Here is a 22,151-nt window from a genome sequence, read left to right as displayed (position 1 = left end):
GACCCACAAGGTCATTTCTAACTCAAATTCTGTGAAGCCATGATTATCAGAATCCTAGGCACATCCTCTAGCCCTCAGATTACATACAGCCTACCTAAGGAATTAAATGCATATGTCTAAAAACTGAAGAATGCTCTTGAGGTCCATTCCTATGTTTGGTAAAGATGTCCATGGGTAATATTTCACTGATGCCAGAGGAATGGTCTCTAAAATGAGCCAGGCCAGGGTGGCCTTAGCATTCATTTATAACGTGGCACAATCGCTGAAGTCCTCACTCTCCCATTATGGAGAATAGGGATAATGCCAATACAAAACCTCTCTAATGGTTAGGGCTGGGGTGACCTCTTGGAAGCAGTCCAGGTATAAATAAATAAATGAGTTCTTTCTTCTTTTTAGGCAGCTGGTAGTTCAGGAGGTAAAGCTCTGGGCCTAGTCAGAAAGACCCAAGTTCAAAACCAGCCTCACATACTTCCTAGCTGTGTGACCCTGAGCAAGTTACTTAACCTCTCTTTGCCTCGGTTTCCTTAACTTGCTAAATGAGGATAATAATACCTCTTCCCTCACAGGGTTGTTATGAAGATCAAATGAGATATTTGTAAAAGTGCTTACTTAACACAGTGTCTGTGTTAGCACATAGTAGGTGCTATGTAAATGCTTATTCCCTTCCCCATCTTCCTTAAACTGGTCAATGATTGGTTGTTTGAGGTTGTCCTTCTGGGCCAAGCTTGAGTCTCTACCTCCTCCATAAAATCGTCCCTGACTTTCCCAGCTGATCATTCTTTTTTAATAAGTTAATCTATTTATTTTTCGTTTTCAACATTCACTTCCATAAGTTTTAAATTTTTTCCCCCTCCCCAAGATGGTGTGCAATCCAATATAGGCAATCACAGTTTTTTCCCCTTTTCTTGGATTCCCGTGGAACACGGACTCCATACTAGATAATCACTGGATCATACAGTACATCATGTTGTGTTCTTCCCCAGCTGTTTCATGTACATGAATCTTGTTTCCCGGCAAGATCACAAGTTCTCCTAGGGCAGAGGGGATTTTCTATTCCTTCTTTTTTATCCTCTGCCTTCCCCGCACTTGGCAGAGGGCTGAGCACACAGTGGACACTTGCTAAACACTTCCTAATTTGATGTGAATCTAATTGGACAGTGCAGATTGCAAGAAGTCTAGGTCAGGGCCATTAGACTTTTTTTTTTCTAATAAATCTGGCAATGATACTATCGTTGTGCAAATTCACTGGGACTTGTTCTTCTTTTAATTGGGTTATAATAATAGTTGATTAAGTTTTCCTTTTCCCTTCCCCTCACACAATCATCTTCTTCTATGTCTACATCAGGACATCAGCTGCCATGTCCTTCCTACCTCCAAGGGTTGCTTGCCCTGGCAAGCTTTTGAGCGGGCACCTTGCCATGGGCAGGTTTCAAACATCAGCCCAAGGATTTCCCTCTTGCGACCGTATTAGGAAGAAGTTGAAGTTTTCCTGGACACTTTATATAGTAAGCCAACAAACCCCAGAGCCACGTCTGTTAGGAGAGCTGGCTGGCTGGTCCTGTTGCCCTCGGCAGGAAGCAGGAGCCAGAATCTGTTGATGGTCCTATTTGTGATACCTTTACTTCCCTGGCATGCTGGGAAGACATACATTCCCAAAATGGCTAAGCCAATTCTTGTTCAGGAAGCTCGGTCCTCCTGGCGAGTGTCTTGGAAGGGAAGCATTTCTTGCCCCATCCCCCAGGAAGAATGAAGAGCTGAAAGAATGTCCTCTTGTATTCACTGAGGAATTCAGTCTTAGGGGAGAAATATGGAGTACAAAGAATAATGATGCCCAACTTTTTCTTTGCTGCTCCTGTCTTCCTGAAGTGTACCTCCTTTTTCCATCTCACAAAAGTCTGCCTCCAAGGCCCTGTTCTAGTCCTACCTTTTTAGGAAGCCTACTTCCAACCCACTTTTGACCTCTTCTTCCTCTGATCTTTCCTTGTGATTAAATGACAGAATTTTGGAGTTGGATGAGAGACTCAGAGGTCATCTAGTCCCAATTATACTCAAACCACAAATCCCAAATAAGTGAACATCTACCCTCTATATGAAGACCTATTGAGATAGGCAACTTATTATCTACCTGGGGCATCTCACTACATTTTTAAAAAATTATTTTTTATTTTTAGTTTACAACATCTAGTTCCACAAGTTTTTGAGTTCCAAATTTTCTCCCCCTCTCTCTCTTCCCCCCTCCCCCACCAAGACAACATGTAGTCCAATGTAGGTCCTACATATACCTTCCCATTAAACTTAGTTTCACAATAGTCAGGTTGTAAAGAAGAATTATAACCAATGGAATCTCATTCCATTTTTTGATAGTTCTAAAAGTCAATTCCTCACAGCTTATCACTTCATTGGGTTTATGAGTGATAACATCTTCCCAACTCAATTATAAGAAACTTGAGGGCAGGGACAAGGTCTCACTTTTATACCTACTCACAGCACCTAGGAGAGTTCTAAGCTTATATTGGGCACTTAGTAAATATTTGTTGAATGAATTATTGGCTCAGGAAAAGTGCAAAAAGAAAGCTGCTCTCTGAATGACCGTGTGGTAGAGTGGGAAAAGCCGTGGACACAGATGTCAAAAGACAAAAATGATTGATGTTAGAGAGGCTAGAGAAAGATAGGTAAACTAATACGCTGTTGGTGCAGCTGTGAATTAGTCCAACCTTTCTGAAGAACAAATTGGACCTCTACTCAAAAACTCACTAAGTTGTACATACTCTTTAACCCACCCATTCCACTACTGGGCACATATGCCAATGAGATCAAGGTGAAAAAGGTCCCATGCATGCAAAAATATTTATAACTAAACTTTTGTGGTAGCAAAAAACTCAGGTGACATGGTTTAATGGATAGAGAGACTGCCTTGGAGTTGGGAAGCCTAAGCCTCAGTCAAGAGGACTAGTAATGAAACATTAAATATGCTTCCCTTGTCTTGCAGAAAGATGGTAGATGAGGGGTGGGGAAATTTGGATTCAGTTAAAGGGCTGCACTTGAGGACCTAGAAGCTACTTGTGGCCTCAAGGCTGCAGGTTCCCCACCCCTGTATAGGTGCAGAATGACCCTTGCATTAATTTGTTTTGCTTAAATAGGCTTCTTTGTTATTAGGAAGTGTTGGGGTCATGAAGAAAGTTATTGGAAACATAAAAAAGAACCTCAACAAAACATTGATTAAGAGAAGAAAGAAGCCTGGACTCAAGTCAAACTTGGGTCCTGAGTTTGCCCTAACTTACCCTATGACTTTGGTCCAGTGACTTCCCCTCCCTGGTTCTCATTGTTCACTCTGTAAAATGGAGTCGTTGGCCTGGTGAACTCCAAGGTCCCCTTTATCTCTAAGATTTGAAGAATTCAGCCAATGCTAACAAAAGGCCCATAGCTCTAAGCTCACCTTGCAGAACGAATAAAAGTTTCTTCATTATCAAAAATAAAGTCTGATTCACCTTGGCAGTTTAGCTGCAAGAAACAATATCACCTTGCAAGTCCACTTATGAAAAATTTTTGCTTTGGGGCAGCTGGATGTCTTGGCCGGTACCTCCTCTCCACCTTCGTGGATAGCAGTTTCTATTAAGTGATTAAGTCAGCTGGAAAGGAAAGGTCTAAGAGCAAGATCATCACATGGTTTGAAAGGCTTTAATCTAATCTACCCAGGGAAGCAAAGCGGGAATTTGGGGTATTTAATTACATTTTCATCTATGACTGCAAAGATATTTTAGGGACTGTATTTTATGTCTCTTCATCTTTGTTTAAGTCCCATAATTTTTCTGCGTCTATTTTCAGCCCAGGTACTGTTTTTGAGCACAGAAGCTCATAAAGAGACACAACTTTTCCCTTTAAGCCTCTGATGGAGACAACCTGCATTTGAAAGAGATTTATGGACCCAGGGAACCAAATCTTGCTTCTCAGTTTTTTCATGTTTGGGGGCTATAAATGTTTTCTCTGCACCAGCAGCTCAGACCAGTGTTCTTTTTTTAAATAGAAGATAGTCCTGACAAGGCAACTTTCTTCTCATCCTTTTCCAAAATTTCCACTGATCGGGTGGTATTCCTCAAAAACAAATCTGCGATTTTCTTCAGGCAAAAATGCAAAATACAGACTCTAAGATGGCAAGATGAAGTCACTGACTATGTGGGGGAAAGTCTGTCGCTTCTTCATCTAGCTAAAGACTACTCATCCTTCAAGCCCCAACTCAAGTCTTACTTCCAATGACTCCAGCTGACACTGATCTCTCTTCTCTCTAACCTCCTCCTGCACCTTGAGTGATAGATTCTTAAGAGGTGAAAAGGGAGGGGCAGCTAGGTGGGGCAGTGTGTAGAGCACTAGCCCTGGAGTCAGGATGACCTGAGTTCAAATCCAGCCTCAGACACTTGACACACTAGCTGTGTGACCTTGGGCAAGTCACTTAACCCCAATTGCCCTGCCTTCTCCCCTCCAAAAACAAAGAAAGAAAAAAAAAGAGGCCCAACTCCTACCCAAAACTTTAATCCTATTATGTGGCCATGGATCTTCCCTAAAGGACAAAGAGGAAACAGGATATTGGGATGGAGGTGTCTGCCTTTGGGGAGAAGGGAGAAACAAAGGCCTGGACTAATTGATACTGTCTATCATGGAGTTATCTATCCCACTTTGGGAAGTTCCTGCCATTCTTCAAGAAGAAAATGTCTTCATGAGTCACAGTTTCCCCTGGAGTCTAGGCTATTCTAGTTGAAATCTGATCTCTCCTGGTGATACAAGTAGGTTTCCAGAGCAGAAGGACTTAGGAGTTTGGGTTTCCAGGGTAACATGATGTATTAGAAAGAGCACTGAGCCTAAAGTCAGGGCATATGGATTTATATCCTGGCTCTCATTCTTAATAACTGTGTGATCAATTGTAGGCAAAGAATGACCTCACTGAGCCTCAATTTACTTATGTGTGAAATGGGAGGGTAACAATATTTGTACTACCTACCTTATAAAGGCTGTTGTGGGAAAAGTGCTTTATTGACAGTTAATGCTGATGCTGAGTAAAGTGGGCAGAACCAGGAGAACGTTGTACCCAGTAACAGCAACATTGTGCAATGACCAGCTTTGATAACTTAGCTCTTCTCAGCAATGCAATGATCTAAGACAATTCCAAAAGACTCATGATGGAAAATGTTATCCACATCCAAAGAAATAACTATGGAGTCTGAATGCAGATCAAAGCACACTGTTTACTTTCTGTTTATTTGTTTTGTCTTTCTTGTGGTTTTCCCCTTTTGTCCTGATTCTTCTTTCACAACATGACTAATGTGGGAATATGTTTAATATGATCATACATGTACAGCCTATATCAGATTGCATGCTGTCTTGGGGAGGGGGGTGGAGAGGAAGGGAGAAAAATTTAGAACTCAAAATCTTATAAAAGTGAATGTTGAAAACTAAAAATAAATAAGTAAATTATTTTTAAGTTAATGTGGTATAAATATAAGTTGTTATTGTTATAGAGGCATTCTCTGGAGATCCCAGAAGGACCCTCAACTATCCTTCATGACAGCCTAGCTTCCAGGTTGTCAAAGTCAAATCAGGATAACCTTTTTCAAGGAAGGCTGCAAAAAGCTTTTTATGTTCTTCCCTCTGTGATTATCACTAATTTCTCCTGCACAGTTGTTTGCATGTTGTCATCACTGCAAGACTGTGAATTCCTTGAGACTGATGACTACTGTCGCATCTTTGTAACCCCCAGCACTTACCACAGTGCTTGGAATATAGTGGATGCTTGATAAATGTCTGTTGACCTGACTTGTTGATTCTAAAAGGAAACAAAAGCCACTAGTTTCCCTGTCCCTAGGCCTAAGTAAATGGAAGAAAGTAATGCCATTTGAGGCTGTTAAGTTTGGGAAGCCACTGGGATTCCCCCTGGTGTCTGCCTGGCTAGCCCCAAAGGCCCCCACAATTCCCCCAAGTGACTAGAAAGAGGATTGTATTAAGACAAGGAGAACCTCTCCCCAGGGTACTTACATAAATAAGTCCTGAAAAGTATCTCTCCCTCAGGTTATGTAACACAGATGCTTCGTTGAGGCAGGTCAACTCTGCCATGTCTTCCACTTTGGAGAATTTGGGTGGATTCATCTTCTGGATGTCATCTTTGTTAACTGTGATTTTCTTGCCATTCTCAGCCAGCTCTACAATTACTTCATCCCCTTTCTCCTCTTTGATGCTTGCAGCTTCGAAGCCCTGCTTCTCTGAAGGGACCCATACTAGTCTTTTGGCTGTCCAGTCGGCCTGGGCCACTGGGCTATTGATGAAGTTTTTGTCCACGAAGAGGAACTTTTCGTCATCACTGAGCTGACTTTTCTGTGCCATGGTGTCTCAGTGATCACCTGGAAAACAAGCCAAATGTGGTCTGAATCAGCCTGATTGAATCAGCCTGATGCATGATTTCCAAATAAACTCCCCAGCATCTGTAGAGAATGAGTTATTGGCTGTGAAGGCAACCTACCATCACCAATCATCACCCAAAAATACTTATGCAATGCCTATGAGTAGAAAGGCCCCAAGGCTGTGTTCCTAGGGTTACAGGACCCATGAGGTCAAGAACTTGTTTCTGTTGTATTCTCCGCTCCTCTCCCCCGGCAATGCTCAATGCAGTGGTTGATTTGTAAGTAACTGGATAAAGGGAGAAGGGGAGGCTGGGCAAATATAGTCTTACTATAGCTTCAGATCGGATAGTATTAGAAGCTAAGGAATGAAGAGTGGGGAGTAAACGGTCATAAGGTCATAAGAACATAGGGACTTTAGAGGACATTTAGTCTATCCCTCTTGCTTTAAAGAAAAGGAAACAGGGTCAGGACAACTAAGTGACAATTATCACAGGCCTTTAAGTGTCAAATGTAGGATTTGAATCCAGTTCTATTACCTCTTTCCACTGTACCGTGCTGTGTTAGATGACATGGAGAAGGCAAGGTCTCTGCCTTCCACAGGACCACAAGATCATAAATTTAGAGTTGGGAAGGAGCTTAGGGGTCATCTAGTCCAACCCTTTTATGTTATACTTAGGACACGGATGCAAAAGTGTAGGAGTTTGGCTGAGAAGAAAAGCAAGAGAAGTTGTGGGGATGGTAGGGTCTAGGAAAGATTTAAGGGTTGGGTGAAATGGACATGTTTCTTTTTTTGTGTTCAACTTTTCATTTAATAAAATGTAGTTACTAATTATATGGAAATAAATAAATAGTACAAACATGAAATAAACACTTCACATCCACGTGGAATCCTCTCAAAAAATTAATCTTGGGTTAATTCATAAAATCTGACAAATTCAAAAGTGCAGAAATTATACACGCTATAAAATATTACAAAACTGAAAATTACTAAATATAAAAAATCAACATAGCTATTTTTCAGCAAATCAGAGCACATCAAGAAAATAGATTTTTTAACTATAATATCAATTACCAGAACTGATGAAAATAATTTTCCCATGTTGTAATAGATTTATTTGATCATAGAAACTTAGTTTTGATCCACAATCATTTAGGAATTTCTCTTTTGGCTGCCATTTTTTTTAATCATTTTTTTATTAATGGCAAGACCAATACCCTTTCTTCAAGGCAGATAAATTCAAGGCTTGTTATCATTGCCTAAGACAAAACTTTTGAAAGTCTTGTGGCAAAGCTACTGGTAATAATATCCTTTATACATATGACCTCAAAAGAGCAAGGATATTTTCCTTGTTGGACAGAATTTAGCACTGCTAGTCACCAACATCATCAGGGTGCCAGCATCAACCTTGATGAAGTCAGTGATCCTGTCAATTCTTTTAAATTAATTTGTTTTGACATGTCCCATTTTAGAGTTAGGTAATTGAGACCCAGAGAAATAAACCAAGTTTTTCAAGGCTGAACAGGTAAGGACAGGTAAGGAACAGGTAAGGTCCGTTGACTCTAAATCCAATATTTTTTCCATTGTGCTACACTGTCACAAACGTAGAAAAGGTAATAGAATATTAATAGAAACAAGATATAAGACATGCCATAACAACATGGTCAGCAAAAAGATGCTTTTTGATCCAAATAGAATATGTTAAAACTTATTTTTTTTCAGTTGGGATTCTTCTTTTTTATTCAAGACTGTCCCTTCTGGTTGCCTAACATTCTGGAATTCTTCATAGCCCTGATAGTTAGTTTTCCAACATTCATTATTAGAAATAATAATTTGTATAAATATCTTTTGTTAAACTTACTGAAATTTTCCTTCTCTTCCCCGCCAATGAAATTCATTTATAAAGAAAACCACTTTTCTCCCAGAAAGATGTATTTTTTTAAAATTGATATAAAAAATAAAACAAAAAAATGAAAATGTAAAATATAAAAATGAGAAATTTTTTCTTCCCCATGTTCAATCTTTTAGTTTCAGACGAGGAAAAAATAAGATGAAAGTTATGGAATCACAGAATTTTAGACAGAAGGGACTGCCATTTACCCAACCCACACCTGAAAGGAATCTCCATTATAATCTGATAGGTATGTGGTTGTCCAACCTCTATGTGGTGACTTCCAGTGAGGGAAAACTTTCCACCTAGAGAGAACCATTGCATTTCTGGACAATTCTAATTGTTGGAGAGTTTTTCAGGACTTTGAGGCTAAATTTGCCTTTTTGTAACTTGCACCCATTGTTCTATGGTTTGAGGACAAAACAATTCAAATCCCTTTTTCTTGTTAGCAGCCTTGAAGACAGCTGTCATATCTATAGGAGTTTATCCTTTGGTAACCAAATCAAGAAATGATCACAGATTCAATGACCTACTCTAAGTAGCTAATTGCCAAATTTATATTTCTACCCTAGACTTATCATCTTCAGTCCCACATCTCCACTTGGATGTCCCTTCAGCATCTCAAGCCCAACATTTCCAAAAGAAAACTCGTTATCATTTACCCTAAACCCATTCCTTCTCCAAATGTCTTTATTCCTATTGAGGGCACGACTATCTTTCTAGTCATCCAGGTTTACAACTTCAGAGTTATCATTGACTCTTTCTCTCCTTTATCATAACTCCCCTTATTCAATCAGTTGCTAAATCTCATAAATTTTACTTCCACAATACCTCTCACTCCTATGCCTTTCTCTCTTGTCTATTTTTAGAATCACCACCCAGTTCAGGCCCTCATCACCTCTCACTAAGGCCTCTAAATGAGACTCTCAGCCTTCTGTTTCTCTTCTCTTTAATCCAGCCACTACACAGTTTCCAAAATAATTTGCCCAAAAGGATCAATATATACAAAAATATTAATAGCAATTCTTTTTTGTGATAGCAAAGAATTAGAAACCTAGGAGATATCCATCAATTGGGGTATGGCTGAACAAGTTATGGTATATGAATACGATGCAACATGCTATCCACCTCCAAAAAGACAGCTGATGGATTCAGAGTGTAGAATAAAGCATATTTTCTTCTCTTTCTCTTTCTTTTTCTTTCTTTTTTTAGGACATGGCTAATGCAGGAATTTGTTTTGCATGTTTTACATATTTGTAATGGGTTTGTTTTTCTTGCCTTCTCAATAGGAGGGGGAGATGGATAGAGAGAGAGAATTTGGAGCTGAAAATAGAATAAAAATGAATTAAAAAAAATAAAGAACAAAACAAAAAATAATATTCCTAAAGCATAAGACTGACCCTGCTCAAGAATCTTCTGTGACTTTCTATTGCTTCTATGATAATAAAATAAACATCCCTCAATTTGACATTTAAAGCCCTTCAGCATCTGGCTCCCGCCTACCTTTTCAGGCTCATTCTCCATTAATCTCCTTCATACACTCTACATCTGGCCTACTTTTTGTTTGGCATTCTATTTCTGGCCTTTCTGTCTTTATATAAACATGCCTAGAATGCACTTCATCTTCATCTCCACCCCCCTAGGAGTCCTAGTTTATGTCAAAGCTCAGCCCAGGTGTCATTTTCCAATGGAAGTCTTTCCTGATTCTTCTAGCTGTTTGTGCTCCCTCCCTCCCTCCCCGAATTGTCATCTATACACTTGTGTTTACACATAGAATGTAAGCTCCTTGAGGGCAAGGACTGTTTCTCTTTAATCTTTGTATTTCTATGGTCTAACACAGGATCTTGTACCAAATAGGCACTTAATAAATGATTGTTAGGATGGATTGGATTTCAACTACCTGCTGGACATCCCAGCAGAGATGTCTTCCTGTCACCTCAAACTCTGCATGTCAAAAACTGAACTTATCATCTTTCTCCCCAAATACCCACCTCCTCTGAATCCATTTCTATTAATGGTAAAACCATTCTTCCACTGGAGATCAAGCTCTGAGGGTCGTTTTTGGACTTTCCTCTTCCCTCACCTCCATATCCAATTAGCTGCCAAATCCTACCAACTCCATTTCCGCATTTCTTACATTTGTGCCGCTCCCTCCCCCCTTTTCCATTCATCCTCACTTCAACCACTCTAATTATCTAATTATCTCTCACCTAGATTTTGTCATAGCTTTCTATGTAGACTCCCTACCTCCAGTCTTTTTCCTTTCCAATTTGCCCATCATACTTCTGACAAAGTAATCTTCCTAATTCAAAGAATTAGGAACACACCATTCCTATGTTCATGACATTCAAGGCCTTCTATAATCTGACTGCAATCTACTTTTTCATCCTTATTTCCTACTACTGCCCTTCACAAATTACATATTCCAGTCAAGTAAGTGCACGCATCGTTCTCTGATTTCATCTGCCCTTCATACCTTTGTGCACAATGTCCCCTATGCCTGGGACAGTATTCTCTAAAATCTTAGCCGTCTGAATTTCTTCCCTTCTTTCAAAGCCCTATCTATGTCCAACTTCTTTCACAAAACTTTTTTCAGTCCTTCAACTATGAGAGTTTTCTTCCTTCTCAAACATCTCAGAACGCTCTCTCTTTAGGCCACCTCTATATGTATTTTATGATCTGTGTGTTAGTTATTTGTATATTTGTCATATCTCCCGCTAGAAATTATAAGCTTTATTGTAGGGACTACATCTTATTTCATGTCTGAAATAAAAAGTTTTGAAGTTGTGTGATTTGTATTACACAGAGCGGGTGCTTAAGAAATGTTCGTTGAATTGACTTAAATCTTAAACATATCTTTATATTGGGGATTGTTTTTTTTTTTCTGTCCTAGACCCCTTTTGTAGTCTGGTGAAACCTATGGACATCTCAGAATAATGTTTGTAAATGATTGAAGGAAATGCTCAATTTCAGTTAGAAGTTAGTGAAAATAAAGATGTAATTTTTTTCCTATCTAAAGTCACAAACCCCCTAAAATCCTTTCATTGACCCCTTAGATGTCTGTGGTTCCCATATTAAGAACCCCTGCCTTAGAGAATATTTCACTTTATCTAACAACCTAATAACAAATTCCACAGGCTGTTTAGTGATCATGCTGCCTGCTACAGAGGATATGAAGAAGTATAAAATATGTCTCTACCCTCAAAGAAAGTCAAAAGTTTAGTTGTAAAGGTAAAAAAAAAAACTGTCCTCCTTCGCTTAAACATGAATGTCTCTCAAGACACTGCCCTGGGTCTCTTCTCTCTGCACACTTTCCCCCTTCATGAGCTCATCTGCTCTCATGGATTCAATTACTTTCTCTGACTGCCAAGTGTGTGTATCCGGACTTCATCTCTTATCAGAATTCCAGTCCTGCATCTCCAACCACCAGTGCTACTGCTTGTGTTCACTGCCACAATTTCCACCAGGGTGTCCATCAGTATCTAAACTCAGCATGTTCCAAACAGAACCCATCTTCTTCCCTAAATCCTTCCCTCCTCCCAACTTCCCTTTCTGTTTCTGTTGAAGGCACCAATAATCACTCAAGGTCATAATCCTTCTGAGACTACTCTTTCTCTGCTAAGTAAGTTTCTCAAGAGAAAACTAATGATCCTAACCCCATAAACCCATCCCTTTTCCAAATGTCCCTATTTCTGTTCTGGGTACCACCATATTTAGTTATCCAAATTTGCAAACTCAGTTATCCTTAACTCTTCCCCTCCTTCACCACCACCCCCTACCCAATCAATTGGCAAATCTTGTTCCTTCCTCCAGAACACGTCTAAAATCTATAGTTGGATCCATCCTATTTCTAGTCCCCTAGTCACCAATCTACTTCAGGCCCTCATCAACTCTTCTAGATTGCTGCAACAGTCTCTTTAACTGGTCTCTCTACTTCCTCTCTCTCCAATTCATTTTCCACACATCTGCCAAACTAATCTTCTCACACTGCCTTGTACTGTTAATTATCTTCCTCCACTGATATGACTAGGAGTGTGCTGGTAAATGTTTAACAGCCAGTAATCTGGGAGAAAAAAAAATGTACCCACAACATCATTAAGTTTTATCTTCGTTATTAACATTTTATCTATCACTTTCCTAATTCTAGGCAATCAACAAAACAATAAATCAAGCTCCAGTTTACAACATTTGCCAATTTCCAAGGTGTAAATGCTCACACTGAAAATTTAATAATTAGCTCTTTCCCTTTGGTACAAGCTGGCTCCAGCACATCGCTGGATATGAACCATGCCAATCACTGTCTTAAAAACACTAAGACACTCCCTATTTCCTTCAGGATAGAATATAAGTGCCTCGGCTTCCTGTTTAAGCATACTCAAAATCTGACTCCAACCTACCTTTTCAGTCTTATTTTATACAGCGTGTCTCAAAGGTCTTACGGTGCTTTTAAATAATTTAAAACTACCAAGACCTTTGGGACACTCCACTAGCACTCTGCATTCTGGACTGCTATCTGGTCCTTGAATTCAAGATTTCCCCTCCCCTCTGCCATGCACTGGCTGTCTAGAGAGGCAGCACCCTGTAGTAGAAAGAATGCTGACCCTAGAGTCACACGGCCCTGGGTTTATTTAATAACAATAACTAGCATTTATATAGCGCTTACTATGTGCCAGGGACTGTGCTAAGCACTTGACAAATATCATCTCATTTGTGCCTCACACCAACCCTGGGAGGGAGTTACTATTGCTGTCTCCATTGTACAGATGGGGAAACTGAGGCAAGCAGAGGTGAGAAGAAGTGATACAAGGACACTCTCAAGGTCTCCCTGAGGAAATGATTGGGTGACATGAGAGACACTGGTAAAGGACCACCCGGCATGGTGCGCCTGCATCAAAGAAGGCAGCGAAGCAGAATTGCAGTAGCTCAAAGGAAACATGAGAAGCACAAATTTAGAGACATCTTCACTCCAAATGTTCATGTGGATTATTCGTGCCTGACCTGTGGCAGAGCTTTCCAAGCTCATATTGAACTGATCAGCCACAGTCAGATACACTATATCCTGACTCCAACATAGTGATGTCATTTTGGTCCTCTTTGAGAATGAAGGACGACAACCAGTTCTAGTCACATAGTAGATAATTAGTAAATGTTTATGGAAAGAACCTCAGACGTGGTGCCAGAGAACCTGGGTTCCAGTTCTGGTTGGGCCATTTGGACAAGGGCCTTTGGGTCTTAGTTTTCTCATCTCTACAATGAGACGTTTGCACAAAATGATCTGATCCTATGAATTGAGTTAAATTAATGTTAAAGCAAGAAAGGATCTTGCAGATAACTTAGTCGTTGAATCTTAGAACTTTAGAGCCAAGACACCTCAGAGGTCATCTGCACTGTGCTTGGTACACAGTAAGCACTATGTAAGTACTATTTATTTATATGATCGTTATTGTTAATATTATCTGGTCAAAGCCTTCATTTTATAAATTAGGAAACCAAAGTCCAGAGAAATGGGATTATCTACTTCAAGGAAACAGAGCTGGTCAGTGGCAGAACCAAGATCCAAACCCTAGTGTTCTAATTCCCAAATCCAGTGTTCTTTCCATTACAGCATCCTCCTGTCCTTATTCTATCAATCAGTCAAAAAGAAGTTCTTAAGCGCTTACTCTGTGCTTGGCAGTATACTAGCTCTACAGAAGAAAGAAGAAAAAAAGGTGATTAACACAAGGCATCACAATTATTGGTGCCAGATAAGAAGCACTACAAGGAGAAATCATTTTAGTCTCGGGGTGATCAGGGCTTTACAATAGGATTTGAATACAACAGAATTTGAATTAGTTCTTGTAGGGTGGAGAAGATTTAGATGGATAGAAGGAAGGAAGGCAGGCATTCTGAATGGGAATGCAAGGAGCAAAAGATAAGTTTGGGGGATAATGAGTAGGCCAGGCATCTTTCAGGTACTGAGGACAGATGTAGGGCTGAGAGTACTGGCTTTTCACATGCAAATTGGATTCATTCCAGAAGAAAATTTTCTGGGACTGTAATTGTGGGAGGTAGAGCCTCTTCTGCCAACATGTTCCAACTCTATATCTTCTCTTCCAAGAATGGTCATCCAGAATGAGAATGTGTGACAATCAAGATATATTGTATAGCTCATATTCATGATTTAGCAAGAACTATTCCAGGAGTTATTTCTGAAGTTGGAATGAAGAATTTGGCCTGATCTGTGAGAAGTTATTCTTATCACAAAAGTCAGTGTCCATCTGTGTCCCCCCATGTACAACTAGAAATAAAGTGGGTGCCAATAGATTGAGCATGCAATACATGAACATAAGGAAATATCGTTGGCAATGTTAGAAAGGACAAATTCAGAGATGCATATGATTTGTTGGGCGTGGTGGTACATGCCTGTGATCCTTGCTACTGGAGGAGACTGAGGCTAATGGATCACTTAAGTTTGGGAATTCTGAATTGCAGTAGACTAAGTCAATGGGGTATCTGGTATCAATATGGTGAGCCTCTGAGAATGGGGGTGGGGCAGGGGGCAGCACCTGGCTGCCTAAGGAGAGTCTAACTAGTCCAGATTGGGAATGGAGGCCAATGTCCCCAGGACAATCAGCAGTGGGATTGGGCCTATGAGTGGATATTGCACTTTCAATGTAGGTGAGATAGGGAAACCTGGTCTCAAAATTAAAAAAAAAAAGGAATTGTATAAACTGTTGTAGAGTGAAGACAGCAGCTGTCAACAATACGTATAATAAATAGAGTAATATAAATAAAAATGATACTAAAAGGCAACTGATCTCAGATTGGAGGAATTGAGCAATACTGGTTTCAGAGAGCACACCACCGCCTTCTTGGTAGGGAGTTAGAGGACCATAGGTGCTGAATCCTGCATACACTATCAGTCATAAGGTCAATTTATTTTGCTTAACTGTTTTTGTTTGTGACAATGGATGGTTCTATGGTGAAGGTGAATACTGGGAAACATCCATGGTATTTAAAATTTTTTTAAAAATCAATGTCTGCTTTTCCACACTAGCTTCTTTGATGGGCTGGAGTCCTTACCAAAGAGACAGACTAAATCAGTCTTATCATAAATCATTCCACTGAGCTACCACAGTCTCCTAAAAGAACTCCTAAAATGGGAAACTGATTTAGAGCTACAGAATCTGACTTTGCTTTGCAGAACAAATGGAAAAGGTAAATAATGTTCATCCCAATGATAAACTTTATTCTTTTTCAGGAGGGGGAAATAAATATTATTTTGTTCTTTGGAGGAGCTAGCCTGCTTAGGAGAGGGGAAGCGTGATTCCCAAATATTGACTCAGAAAAGAGAGAAACTGATGAATCACTCTATGAATCTTAGTATTTGTCCTCCTCTCTTTTCTGTGAGTAACAGGGAAAGATGAAGACTATCAGCAAGAAACATACATCATCTAATATTGAGTGATAACATTCAGGTTAACTTCCTAAATATTTCCTTAGGAGGTCATAGGCTCAGAGCTTTAGATCTAGAAGGGACCATCTAGTCTGGCTCCGCATTTCACAAAGAAGGAAACTGAGACCTAGAGAGGTCACACAGAGACTAAGTGGCAGAAGCAGGATTTGCATATAGGTGTTCTTTCCAAACTCCATTTTGCCCCTCCTCCCATTTCATCATAAATAATAAAAGCTAACATTTGTATAAGGGTGGCTAGGTGGGGGTGCAGTGGAGTCAGGAAGACCTAAGTTCAAAGCAAGCCTCAAACACTAGCTGTATGACCGTGGGCAAGTCACTTCACCCTGTTTGCCTCAGTTTCCTCATCTGTAAAATGAGCTGGAGAAGGAAATGGCAAACCACTATAATATCTTTGCCAAGAAATGGGATCACTAAAAATTGGACATGATTGAGACGACTGAACAATAATAACGGCATTTATATAACACTTTACAGAGCACGTTGCTAAAACAACCCTCTGAGGTCTGTTAATAGGTGTTATTAATTCCATTTTATAGATAGGGAAACTGAACCTCAGAGAAATGATTCAGCTGATATTTAAGTAGCCCTTTAAAATTTACATACCATTTAATATATATATATATATATATCATTTCATTTGAGCTTCATAAGAGCACAGTGAGATAGAAAACCAGAGATATTATTTTCATATTTAACAGATGAAGGTCAGAGAAACTAGGAGAGTTGCCCAAGGTCATATAGCCAGAAAGTAGCAATGTTGGAATTTGAACAAAGGTCTTCCTGACTCCAAGTCTGGGATTCTATCTACAATTCTATTGTCTCTCAAGTTTAAAAAAAAAAAAAACAGCTTAGAGTCAGGATTTAAACTCACATCTGCATCCAAGACCAAGGCTCTTCCCATTACACTACACTATTTTTCCTATATGTTGATCCTTTGTTGTAAGCAATGCAAATGTTTCATTATCTCTCTATGTATTTATGCTCTTAAGTTTTCTGCACTTCTTTAAATCTGTCTGTATTTATGTCATTGGTCACCAATTACGAGCTCAGAAGAAAAAGACCGCATCTGTCCGATTCATTCTGTATAACCCAAAAGATGCAGAGATGGAGTTTGGTTTGTCTCCCCACCCCTCACCTTCCCAACCTATACATATCCCTGTCCAAACCCTCTGAAAATGCATAATTGGCTCTGAGGATATAATGAAGAGCTAATGGAATAATTTTCACTGAAGGGAATACCTACAATGCAGACAACTTTCCATAAACCACAGATTGGTGAAAAAAATTAATGGCAGAAATAAGAACCCAGGAGTTGTTGCCAGAAACCTGTTCTAATCCAACCCCTACAAGCAAAAACTGAGATCAACCCCAAAGAATTCATTGCTCTCCAAAAAAGGAGAGAGAGAAACCAACTTTGCTTGGTGAGGAGCATTGCTTTCCATTTCTCTGATATTCTGCACAGTTATGATGTGCTAATTCTACTTTGATCAAAGAAGACCAGGAGTAGTAGAAGAGAATCAAAATTTCAGAAAACTTTAGAGACCGGTAGTGCTTCAGTATGGATGGGGACTAGATTTGAGATTTTTTTTAGCATAGAAAACCCCTGGATGGGGCCCTCCCTCTTCTGATACAAGTTGGCACCTTCTCTGTAAGTCATAATCTTAAAAAGTTGTCTAGACCACTGAGAGATTCAGTGACTTACCCAGGTCATACAGCCAATATGAACTAAAGGCAGGCCTTCATCCCAGGTCATCTTAGATCCAAGGCCAGACTGCCTCACAGTATATCAGCGACATCAATATAATTTATTAATGAAGAACTCTAGCTTCAAAATACAACTTTCATTATCAATTCAACTTTTGACTCTTTCTGGAAGGTACTGCATCTGTAGCCTCATGTCTCCTCTCCCACTGGACCAAGAGGAGGAAGAGGCATACCCTTTGTTCTTCTTCACTCTCATTACAAAAGTTCTATTCCCATCATCACTGAGCAACTTCTCTTCCTTCAATGGCTGCTCCATTCATCTATATCAACCTAACCAGAGCCTTCTTTCTATAATCTACAAGTTTCTAGGTCATTCTCCTTTCATTCTCCAGAAGTCTGATACTTGACTTACCCCTAAGCACTGCGCATATCCTTAGGGTCTTCAGTCTACATGTTGATGTGCCCTTAAAATCCTTGGCCTCCCAGTTGATCAACACTTCAATTTCCATGATCTACATCTTCACTCCACCTCAGTGACACATGGGGACTTCTCACCCCAGATCTTACCATCGTCCATAATTGTTTATCCTCTATGATCCAGAACTCTGACCTTCTTCCAACAGATGACAACTTCCATCCTCACCCTCCTTCTGCCTCATTCCTCCTAATCCTATTCTTAATGCCCACTACGACTTCTACCCATCATTGTTGTTCCAATCACTGGTGCTCTGACTTAATTTTCTTCCCAAAAATTTTGACCCTGAATTTGACTAGTTCAACTCTACACTATTCTCTACATTTGAATGCTTATTTGTCCACCTCTACAATTCCCCACTCATGCTTCGCCAATCTCATCTCTGTATTAGCCCGTCATCTATCTACTCTTAATCACGTGCTACTGAATAGTACTAGATATACAGAAATAACACATCATCCATCGATTGGCCCCACTACAAGTTTGTGTTAACTAATCTCTACCAGGCCATCACTGCTACATGCCAATCTTTTTTTTTATTCTTCCCTCATTTATTTTATCACATTCTCTAAGTGGCTATTAACAACATTCCCTTCTCTCCTAAAGTCCCCTATATCATCCTTACCTCCTCCTTTTCAGCAGAGGCCCTACCTTCCACACCTTACTGAGACAACTAGGACCATTCAACATGAGCTCCATCCTCTCCCCTACTCCACAACTAAGGACTAAACTGTCCCCCATTCTCTTCTTTGCTCCAATCTCACCAGAAGAGGTTGCCCCTGCCTCTTTTTTCAAGGCAAACTATCCTACTTGGATTGCTGATCTCTCCCCCACTCTTTTTTCCAGGACCTTGTTCCTTAAATCAGAGGTGTTAAATACAGCAATACTTTCTGAATACAACCCAAATGTATTAGAATGTAATTGGGAAATACTTAAGGAAATAAATAAAAATACAACAAAACACAGATAACATTACATTTTAAAATTAAATCAACATGCAGACATCCTTAAAATTTGTGGCCCTCATTTCCACTTGAGTTGGATGCCACTGACTTAAATCATTCCTCTCTCTCTCTCATCTTCAGCCTTTCATTAAGCATGAGCTCATCCATCATTGCCTACAAATATGCCTAGGTCTCCCTATTCTCAAAAAAAAAGCTTCACTTCACCCTTCCATCCCCTCGAGCAATCATCTTTTATCTGTTCACTTTCATAACCAAACTCCCAGATAAGGTTATCAATACTCATTGTCCCCAGCTCTTCAACTCCCACTTACTCCTCAAATATTCCGAACTAGCTTCTGATCCCATGACTAGTCACTGGAGCTGTTGTCTCCAAGGTTATCTCCTAACTACTAATGCCTGAGATCTTTTCTCATTCTCCAACCTACTGGATTCTCTACAGGTTCTGATTTTGTCAGCTACCCTCCTCCTCCCACATAGTCTTTCTTCCCTTGGCTTCAACATTAGGTGAATGGGGCTTTGCCCCAGTGAACTCACAAGGGGAAAAGGGAGTAATCTCTCTCTCCCCATGGCCTTGCCCTGGCACTTTGATTCAGAGTGCTCTAGAGTAGGGCTTCTTAAACTTTTTCCACTCACAACCCCCCTAATCACTTCTTAAACTGTGGGTAGAGACTGCGTAAGGTCGAGACCCATAGTTTAAGAAATGATATTCTAGAGGTCTAAGGCATAACTACCCCTCACCTCAACCCATTGATCATTTCCCACTTGACTCCAAAAGGGATGAAATTTCAAAAGTTAAGCGGGCCCCCTCCCCTCTGTGCCCATGGGCAGCACCCCACTCCCACTAACTAAAAATCAAATTGGATTCATCTCAGGCACAGTTTCAGCTCAAATTGAATCTACACCATTGCCCTTTCAGTTCATTAAGGCCAGCACGGCATCATTTGTGACACTGCTTTCCTGACTCTCCTTTTACAATTTGGTCAGGCTTCTATTCCGACCCCTTTGTTAGATTATCATCCATTAGAAAATGCTATCCACAGCCAGAGAAAGAAATGTAGAGTCTGAATGCAGATCGAAGCATACTGTTCTCTCTCTCTTTTTTTGGGGGGGCGGTGTTTCTTTCTCATGGTTTTCCCCTTCAGTTCTAATTCTTCTTTACAACGTGACTAACGTAAATAGCTTGTAAATGTGTTTAATATGATTGTACATGTAAGGTCTATATCAGAGTACACACCATTTGGGGGAGAGGAAGGGAAAGGAGGGGGAGAAAATTTAAAACTCAAAATCTTACAAAAGTGAGTGTTGAAAACTAAAAATAAATAAATAATTTAAAAAAAAAAGATTATCATCCATCAACCTGACCCTTAAGTGTGGGTGTTCCCCAAGGTCTGTCCTGACCTCTTCTTATTCTAGCTACACTGTCTCTTAGTGATCTTATTTGCTACTCTGGGCTCAATGATCATCTCTATGGAGCCGATTCCCCATCCTCTATATCCATGAACTCTAGAATCCATTACCATACTTGCTAGACATCTGCACCTGGCTGGGTTACACAAAACGAAACTCATTATCTTCTCCCTTAAGTCTGCTCTTCTCCCAAGCTTCCCTGTTTCTGTTGAGTCACCAGTGGTTATGTCTTGTCAATTTGACCTTCACATCTCTCACAGCCATCCCCTTCTTTCTACTCAAAAGGCCATTTACACTAGTTCAGAGTCTTCATGAACTATCTCGATAGTTTCCTAATTGGTCTTTGTCTGCGGTCTCTCCTCTCTCCAATCCACCCTTCAACTAGATGCTAAACTAATCTTCCAAAGGCACAGGTCTGATTATGTAACCCACCTACTCAAAAACCTTCAGTGGCTCCCTATACCTCTAAAATGAAGAACAAACTCTTCAGCCTGGTGTTTCAAGACCTGTGTAATCTGGCTCCAATGTACCTTCCCAGATTTTGTTCACATCACTCCCACTCCACACACTCTAGGTTTCAGTTACCCTGCACAATTAGCTACTGTGTAAACTCAGTATTCTGGCTCCTTCATCTCACATGCCTGTCCCACCATGCCTGGAGAAGACTCTTCATCACTGCCTCTTAACAGACTCAGGTATAATCTCCTACAAGAAGCCTTTCCAAACTCCACACTTGCTAGTGTTTTCTCACTTCTCTAATTACCATGCATTTACTCACCCATTATATCCCTTGGACAGAATATAAGTTCCTAGAGAACAGTAATAAAATTTCTTTCTCTCTTTATATCCCCAGGCATAACACAGTGCTTTTGCAGAATAGGAGTTTGACAAATGTTTGTTAACTGAACTAATTCCAATCCTCCTCTTCACAGAAAAAGACAGGAACAGGGGAGTTGTGAGGCTCAAATGAGATAATGGATATATTATTATATTATATTATATTATATTATATTATATTATATTATATTATATCATATTGTATCATATTTTATTATATTATATATTATTATTATTATTTATTACTAGCTTCCCATCTATTGATGACGTAATTCCCTGAGGTTTCTACCGCCCTCCTGTGGAGCTTCAGCAATGTTTGCAGAGCCACAGGAGGGTATGCTGGTAAAAGTTTAACTGGGCAATCCAGAAAAAAAAAAAAAGAAATGTACATGCATTTTTAAGTTTAATCTGCATTATTTACACTTTCTTAAATCTAGACAATCAACAAAACAATAAATCAAGCCCTGATTTGGAGAGATGATTGATATTTGAGGTGTAAGTGCTCACACTGAAAAATTTAACAATGGGCTCTCTCAAGTCAGAGCTGGCTCCAACACACCCCTGCACAAGAAGGCTCTTTAAGCACTCAACTTCCACAAGCTGCAAGAAACAATGAAATAGAAACAAGGGAGTCAGAGGACCTGGGTTCATATTCTGTCTCTGATGCGTACTACCTGTATGACCTTTGGCAAGTCACTAATTTCCATGGCCCTCAGATTCCCCATCTATAAAATGAAAGTCATGGACTAGATGGCCTTGGAGGTCCTTTTGGGCTGCAGGATCTCTTGAGTCATTCTCTAGCAGGGATTCTTAACCTGGCATCAGTGAACTTGTTATCTTGTTATATATGTATATATATACACACATATATATGTATATGTATGCATATGTATATATGTATTATGTACACATAAAATACATACATATTTTTGATACTGTATTTAGATATATCGGTTCTTTTGGAATCATATGCATTTTATTTTCTCCATTTAAAAATATTGTTCTGAGAAGGGGTCCATAGGCTTCACCAGA

The 22,151-nt window shown here is 39.8% G+C and overlaps 1 protein-coding gene across 2 annotated transcripts in view; it reads right to left on the bottom strand.

Annotated features, from left to right (window-relative positions):
- MYH11 (myosin heavy chain 11) overlaps window positions 1–22,151 on the bottom strand; it is a 118,724-nt gene that overhangs the window by 91,186 nt on the left and 5,387 nt on the right. For both annotated transcript variants that reach the window (XM_036737868.1, XM_036737870.1), the window contains exon 2: window positions 6,025–6,386. In XM_036737868.1, the coding sequence (XP_036593763.1) occupies window positions 6,025–6,369 (345 nt within the window). In that variant the 5' untranslated portion in view covers window positions 6,370–6,386. The remainder of the gene's footprint in view (window positions 1–6,024; window positions 6,387–22,151) is intronic.

Source organism: Trichosurus vulpecula, chromosome 9 (genome assembly GCF_011100635.1).
Source record: "Trichosurus vulpecula isolate mTriVul1 chromosome 9, mTriVul1.pri, whole genome shotgun sequence".
NCBI lineage: Eukaryota > Metazoa > Chordata > Mammalia > Diprotodontia > Phalangeridae > Trichosurus > Trichosurus vulpecula.
This window is presented reverse-complemented; position numbering and strand designations above follow the sequence as displayed.